The 7,799-nt window shown below is 36.5% G+C and overlaps 1 protein-coding gene across 1 annotated transcript; it reads left to right on the top strand.

Annotated features, from left to right (window-relative positions):
- The first annotated feature begins 3,920 nt into the window (after positions 1-3,920).
- On the top strand, positions 3,921-7,721 carry zgc:92907. The gene is made up of 4 exons (NM_001002460.2): positions 3,921-4,091; positions 4,243-4,405; positions 7,073-7,211; positions 7,334-7,721. The coding sequence occupies exons 1-4, from the start codon at positions 4,011-4,013 to the stop codon at positions 7,443-7,445; spliced, it is 495 nt and encodes a 164-aa protein (NP_001002460.2). The 5' UTR covers positions 3,921-4,010; the 3' UTR covers positions 7,446-7,721.
- The last annotated feature ends 78 nt before the right edge of the window (positions 7,722-7,799 follow it).

Here is a 7,799-nt window from a genome sequence, read left to right as displayed (position 1 = left end):
CCCATGTTGTCAGTCTTTTTTTGTTATCTTGCAATGTTTTTTGAGAACAGTTTGTGCCCTGCGAGATATATATTATCTATTTAGCACACATTTCCAGAGCTGCTTCTGTCAAACTCATAATGGTTATAGTCTATCGATCGCTGTCATGTGAATGTAACTCTTAGCTCCTAATAGTCTTAAGCACATACATGTGTAAATGCCAAAGCTGGTCATCAATGACATTTTTGAGACATTTAAACTGAGACAACTAAGAACTCAAAATTGATGCATGCAGTAACTCACAATAGGCTTTTGATTATGACCTTTAAGTTGCCTGGAAATCCGCCATTATCAGACCCCAACAATCTGTCTTATTGTGGCAGAAATGAAATGTGAGGATCTCGTGATGAGCCTGAAGAAGGAGACTGTTTGCGTGTGGGTCTTTTCCAACTGCAACACATTTTGTGTTTGTCATGGACTAAATATTTAAGCCTAATGCAATCAGTTGTCATACATACTTGATATGGCTAAGAGAGGAATTTTTCAGTTAAATAATTAGATACAAAGACAATAACACAAACCACTAGGATTAGTCATGTAGCAGTCTATTAAGATTGCAGACGACTATAATATCTACCCAAACAGTTGCAACTTGGTGTGTGGAGATGGAAAAACCTGCAGGAATGCTGACCATCTGCAGGGCTTGGTCAGGTTTCTGACAGGGATTTGACAGAAGCACTTTTAAGTCATAGGCCTGTGTCTGTATCATGTGTCTGCCTTTAGGAGTCCTTTCTACATGTCTTTTGATGACCCTGTCAGAGTTCACCATGCAGGCTGCCATAAATTTAGAGAATATATTACAGTTTCTTTTACAATTGCTTTGCTACAAATTTTAGAATCTTGTCGTTTTTCAAAACCAAACAGTCTCTACTTTGTGTTCAAAACTCTGCATGTTGCATTAATTTCTTTAAAGAAGTCTTGCATTAGCAGGATCATTGGTTCACATAATCCTTTTATCATATAAATACTACAGATACATTACTTTAGATCACCAGCACAAAACATGCACATCATTTCAATAATTCAATATTGCTGTTTAAAATATATGATGCAGGTTTCATTATGGTTTATACATAAAGGTAAAGGAAATAGGGTTATTCATTCAATCATATTGTAGGTTTACTGTAAAAAAGAAAATAGTAAAAGTTAACAAAAGTGTTTCTCACTTCATGTTCCCATATTATATGGCAACATCAAAATAAAAAACACTGTTTACATTCTTTCAATCATATGTGAGTATGTGTGTGTTCATATACAGCCATATATGGACACACAAAAATATAGGTAATATATTTGTAGGTAAAATCTCATCTAATTTCAGTCCCTTTATCTGGGGGCCTAATCACGGGGGCAGCAGTCTTAGAAGTCATTCCCAGGCCAGTCTAGAGACATAGTCCCTCCAGGGTGTCCTGGGTCTTCCACAAGGCCTCCTCCTGGTGGGACATGTCTAGAACACCTAGCGTCCAGGAGGCATCCAAAACAGATACCTGAGCCACCTCAGCTGACTTCTCTCAATGTGGAGAAGCAGCGGCTCTACTCCAAGCTCCTCCCTGGTGACAGAGCTCCTACCCCAATTTATAAGGGTCCACCCGCTTGTATCCGAGATCTTGTCCTTTCACTGATGACCCAAAGCTCATGACCATAGGTGAGAGAGAGTAGGAACGTAGGTTGACCAGTGAATTGAAAGCCTTGCCTTTCGGCTCAGCTCCTTTACCACAACAGACCGGTACATCGACCGCATTACAGCTGCGAGCTGCACCGATTACCCTGTCAATCTCGCATTCCGTCCTTTCCTCATTCGTGAACAAAATCCCAAAATACTTGAACTCCTCCACCTGGGGTAAGGACTTTCCTCCAGCCTAAGATTGCAAACCACCTTTTCCTGGTGGAGCACCGTGTCCTCGGACTTTGATGTGCTGATTTTCATCCCAGCCGTGTCACACTCGGCAGCAAACAGCCCCAGTGTATGCTAAAGGTCCATATTCGATGAAGCCAGTAGAACAACATCGTCTGCGAAAAACAGGAAATCCTGTGGTCCCCAAACTGGACCCCTCCAGCCCAAGGCTGTGCTTTGAAATTCTGCATTGTGGAACAAGTGGTGATCGAAGGTTTGGACCATGACAACCCAATCATCGGGCACAGAACCTGACTCTTGGGAAATGGAATGTAGGTCAAATATATAACATAATATTTAATATATTTACGTAGCATATTTTGAACTTTCTTGCATACAGTAATGTCAAGTATGTAAACATTGTAAAAAGTGGTACATGGACCAAAGAAACCATATATATGGAATAAGGATGAAATCTATAATGTAGTCCAGTTGGGTCATCTTCTGTGGTAACTGATGTCATTTGTTCTATCCTGAAACTTTGATCATCTAAACTTGTAATATTGTACATCAGTTTCCATAAAGCTATGCATCCAGAGTAATGCAACAGTTGTTAATTATTTTGAGCGCTTGTATCAGTGGATTGTTACATCACGTTAATTAAATGAATTTGCAGATATTTTAAATGTAATGTTTAAGTTTCATTTTGAAATGGGATCAATTTGATGTTAAGAGAAAAAACACCAAAAATGGTCCATACACCAATCAAGTATTACAACTGTTTATTGCTGGTACACACAGCTGATATTAATTATCGCAATAATAGTCAAGAAAAATAATACTCATGAGCATCATTAATCAAAGTTGCATAAAGATCGCATAAAAGACTTATAGTGCGAAATAAAGATGAGTCAATGACAACATGAATAAAAGATAATGAAAGAGAGCTTTCAGTGCAGTCACATTGGAAAACCAACAAGTGTGTCTGAGAATGCTGGGCGCTTGACTTATCCAAGTTTGAGGTTTGATTATTATTCCTTTATGATTATTTGTTCATTCATTTTTTTCGGCTTAGTCCCTTTATTATTCAGGGGTCGCCAAAGTGGTATGAACCACCATCCTATACTGCATATGGTTTACGCATCAGATGCCTTTCCAGCTGATACCCAAAACCAGAAAACACGTACACTCTTACATTCATACTAATACACTACAGCCAATTAAGCTTATTCAATTTATCCATAGCGCATGTCTTTGGAGGAAACCCATGCAAACACAGGGAGAACATGCAAACTCCACACAGAAATGCCAACTGACCCAGCCAGAGCTCGAACCATCGTTCTACCACTGTGCTGCCCTCAGCATGATTATTATAGTCTATATTCTCCCTCCTGAAATTTGGAGAAAGTTAACTTTATGAGACTCTTCTCTGGTCATTTGGTCATGCTTCAGGGTCAATATTTTACCTCCTGAAATTTAGAGAAAGGTTTAACCTTAACCTTAAGTTAACCTTAAGGTCATGAGACCCTTCTTTGGTCATTTGTTTGTTTGTTGAGCGAAACAGAAGAAAAACAAACAAACAAAACGTCTTACAGATACGTCAAATTTATAATTTATAAATACATTTCAATAATAATTTGAGAAACTTATTGTCATTTTCTACTGCAGGAAAATGACAATAACTACTAATAATCTACTGCAGGATAACAAATTGGTTTAACAAAGTTTTTTTAGTAATAATGTTGTAGCACATTGCTTAGGTATATTTTGTGCTTTGTAATATGTATATGCTTCTTTTTTCATGAATCAGAATATAATTTTAATGTTTTTATAAAGTGTAATGTAAGATGTGAATATGACATTTAATTAATTATTGTTCTTAAATTTCTGTATACATAGAAAAGTTCATTTTAGTCACAAATATATATTTGAAAAGACAAGCAAATGACTTTAAATATGCCTCCATGTTGTGTTAAAATCGGTTAAAATCATACACACGACTATCAGTTCCGGCTGGACTTTTATTTTGAAGAGTGACCTGTTAAGAGATTCTTCATGTTTATGTTTTCTTCACAGTTTCACTTTTCACGCTTGTTAAATTTAGTAAATCTAAATCTGTCACCCTGAAACTGTCGAAATGAAAACCGTTTTTGTGACCGTAGGGACAACAAGTTTTGATGACCTGATAGACACCGTGACTTCCGATGAATCCGTGAAGGTAACGTTTATAATATTCATTGTGAAAACTGCAAAGGAAAAACAGACTTGCACAAATACGTATCGAATTCAGAAATAAGCCGTGCTGTGTTAAATTAAATATGGGTTTATCCTGACTCGCTTTAACGAGTGGTTTCATGTTTCTGGATTAGGCATTAATTCAGCGCGGGTTCACAGGCGTGAATCTTCAGGTTGGCAGAGGTTCAGTTGTTCCTGATCCAGAAAGCTGTCCAGGACTTAAACTTCAAGTGTTTCGGTTCAAAGACTCAATCGCCGAGGACATGAGACACTCAGACCTGGTCATCAGTCACGCCGGTGGGTTAAACCTCACAGACAAAATTAAAATGCATTTAAAAATGGTGCAGGAAAATTAATAAAACACCATCAGATAAGTAGTTCATTAAATTTTTTCGAATGTGAATCCCAGAAATTTTAAATGCAATGTTTTACTGCAAAATGTGTTTATGAATGATTTAAAATTATTATAAAGTATGTGATATTGGACAAGAAAATGCTTACATATAGTGTCAATAGTCCAAAAATGTTATTTATGTTTAACATTAAAATGTAAATACATAAAGACACATGTGACCATTTAGCACAAAAATTTAAAAGGCACATATTATACCTCTTTTTCAAGAATTAAGATACGTTTTTTGTGTGTGTCTGTAAGGTTTCAGCTCAAAACACCCATCAGATTATTTATTATACCTTTAAGAATATTGGCAATTTCTGCTCTAAACACTGCAGCTGTTTTTGTTGCCTGTGTCTTTAATGCTAGTTCTCCCCCCCCCCCAAATGCCTGTCGGAGTGTACCTCAATCTCCGCCTCAACTGTGTCAGATAAATAGCACAGTGACAGACATGAAGAAAGCAGATCTCATGTAACGTTTGCAAGAAATATTAAGAGTAAGAATGATTATTTGATGTATTTGTTGTGGAGTTAATTCAAACCTTTCTTCGATGAGTCACACACAATATCATTTTAAGTTCATGCACACAAACACGCGCCCATTTAACTTTGCACTGTTTTTGCATGGCAAATGTGACAGGGTACACGTTAATATCCACTGCTGTATGGATATTCGTTATGTTACTGCACAAAATAAACCTGATTTATCGTCCATAAACCAGGATTGAAGTGTCTTCATTTATAATGGGCTCTATTCACAGCTACAGTTTTAAAGCCAATGATAAATGCATGATAAATTAAGCATTTATTTAGTTGTTTAAGCGTAAAACGATATGAAAGACTGTTGTAACCACTAGCGCCATTAGTAGCAACAAACTAGTGCAGAAATCCAGTTGAATGTACTGGGGTATCATAAACTGTCATATTTTAAAGACATGACAGGGGTAATAGGATTTAATGCAGTGCTTCTTGTCCGATCTGAAACCCACTTCATATCGTATATCTAACAGGCAATGAAAATTGCTGATTTTTAGGGAAATCAGATCTTAAACGTGACTATTTTGTAATGGAAAGACACCCTTGGGCTGCCTGGCTAAAACTCCTATGTCACGTTGCAGTAGACCTCAAAATGGTAGGGATTTGGATCCTATTTTAACGTCAGGATATTAAAAAAAAAGAGACTTATTGTGTTTCTATCACTCCAATATGACTGTGGACACACTATACCTGCACACAGTTCTGTCCAAACAGCTTCCAAAAGATGATTTTCATCATAGGTGCCCTTTAAGTTGTACTAGTATATTTTGACAATGGCTAAAAAAAACTTTTTAATTAATTTTTTTATGTCAAAGATCATTAAAATATTAAGTAAAGATCATGCTCAGTTAATATATATTTGTTTTTGTTTTTTTACTATAAATATATCAGAAGTTTGGTTTTGATAAGTAATATGTCTTGCTAAGCACATCGTTTAGACTATTTTAAAGGGATTTTCTCAGTATTTAGATTGTTCTGAACCCCCAGACTGCAGATTTTCACTACCCAAATATACCATTCTAGCAAACCATAAATCAGTGGAAATCATATTTATTTAGCTTTCATGAAATGTATACATCTCAAAGTTTGACACTTATGACTAGTTTTGTGGTCCAGTTTCACATATATCATTGATGATGTCATTAGGCTACACCTTGCTTGCACTATGATGGACCCACATTTTTCCTCATTTCCAACTTAATTCTTTGTAGCACAGATTCGCATTTCCTTTTATTGTGGCCATGCTGACACGATAGTGAGATGATTTGTTGGCTGTATATCTTTCTAGTCTACTATTGCGCTATTGCAGGTGTGTCTTCTGGTTGTTTGAGCCTCATTTACCTTTTTATGTTGGCCCTGCTCTATTGGCCTCACTAAGAGGTTTCACTCACAAAAGAGCTGCTCACATTTTCTATTATCTGTCCAAAAGACAGATCAGCAGGTCAGCTGTTTCTGAACTATTCTGTCTGGCACCAGCAGCAATGTTACATTTAAAGTCAAATAAATCACCTTTCTTCTTGAGATGTTTGATTTAAACTTCAGTAGATTATCTTAACTACGTCTACATTGCTAGATAGAGTTGCTGATGTTTGTGTTAACAAACGTAATAAACTGATTGGTTGCTTAAGATGTCAGTCAGCTGGGCAGTTCTTAATCAATGAAAGCTACCAAAAGAAAGCTGCTGCAAGATTTCCCTGTAGAAGACTAAAAACAATCTGAACATAAACATCTAACAGGTAAACCAGTATTAGTAATCATTTTTACCTCCTAAATGGATAGTTCACCCACAAATGAAAATGTTTTAATATTTGCTTGGCCTCAAGTGTTCTTTTGTGTTTAACAGAAGTAAGAAACACGAAGACATTTTGAAGAATGTTAAAAACCAATAACCATTGACTTACTATGTATAAATACTATTAATGTCAGTGGTTACTTCTTTCGTATTCAACTTGACCAATGAAATATGTGAGTAAATGATGAAGAAATGTTCAGTTTTGGGTGACTGTCCCTTTAAAATCTATTCTTTCCCTTCAGGAGCAGGAAGCTGTTTGGAAGCACTCGGAGCAAATAAACCTCTCCTCGTGGTGGTCAATGATAAATTAATGGACAATCATCAGCTGGAGCTTGCAAGGCAACTGCAGGCCGATTCACATCTCATCTACTGCACGTGCAGGTTTGTTTTATAGGCCTAATGAGAACTCCTCATTCCCTTTCTCAGCCATTTTGATCAGTAATTATGGTCACATTTGATGTGCTCACTGCAAATGTTCATGTGTTTTTAACTCCTCATCACAGTACCCTGCCTCAGACGTTGAGGGAAATGGATCTGACAACTTTGAGACCTTTTGCGCCTGGTGAACCGCAGAACTTTGCCAAGTTTTTAGATAAAGCCGTCGGACTTGTTTGAACCCTGTCAGATTTTGGACTGTGGGTGAACTTTTTAATGGGACTATTTGTGCTGGATTGTCAAGAACCCAATATATCCACTACAACGGGTATAAGAAAATTCTTCAGAAACAATTAAGCTGCTCTAGTTGTTATGCAATGCTGTCTTGCTTTTGACACGTTATTTGTGTTAAAATGTGAAAAGTGCATACTAAGATATTATTTTAATTATGTATTATTATTAATAATAATGTCAAATTACAGATTACAGTGCTAATTAAATATTTTCTACAATTTATTGAATCTGGTTTTCCCTCACAAATGAAAAGGTCAAGTTGTGCATATATACACTATATTTATATAGAGCCGGAAGTTG

Source organism: Danio rerio, chromosome 14, assembly GCF_052040795.2.
Source record: "Danio rerio strain M-AB ecotype USA chromosome 14, GRCz13ab, whole genome shotgun sequence".
Lineage (NCBI taxonomy): Eukaryota > Metazoa > Chordata > Actinopteri > Cypriniformes > Danionidae > Danio > Danio rerio.
The sequence above is the reverse complement of the archived record's forward strand: the minus strand, read 5'-3'. Positions and strand labels throughout refer to the sequence as shown.

Coding starts and splice junctions, on each gene's coding strand:
- zgc:92907 (NM_001002460.2), top strand. CDS start 4,011: ATGAAAACCGTTTTTGTGACCGTAGGGACAACAAGTTTTGATGACCTG. Junction 4,092..4,242: donor CTTCCGATGAATCCGTGAAG/GTAACGTTTATA, acceptor TTTCTGGATTAG/GCATTAATTCAGCGCGGGTT. Junction 7,212..7,333: donor CTCATCTACTGCACGTGCAG/GTTTGTTTTATA, acceptor TCCTCATCACAG/TACCCTGCCTCAGACGTTGA.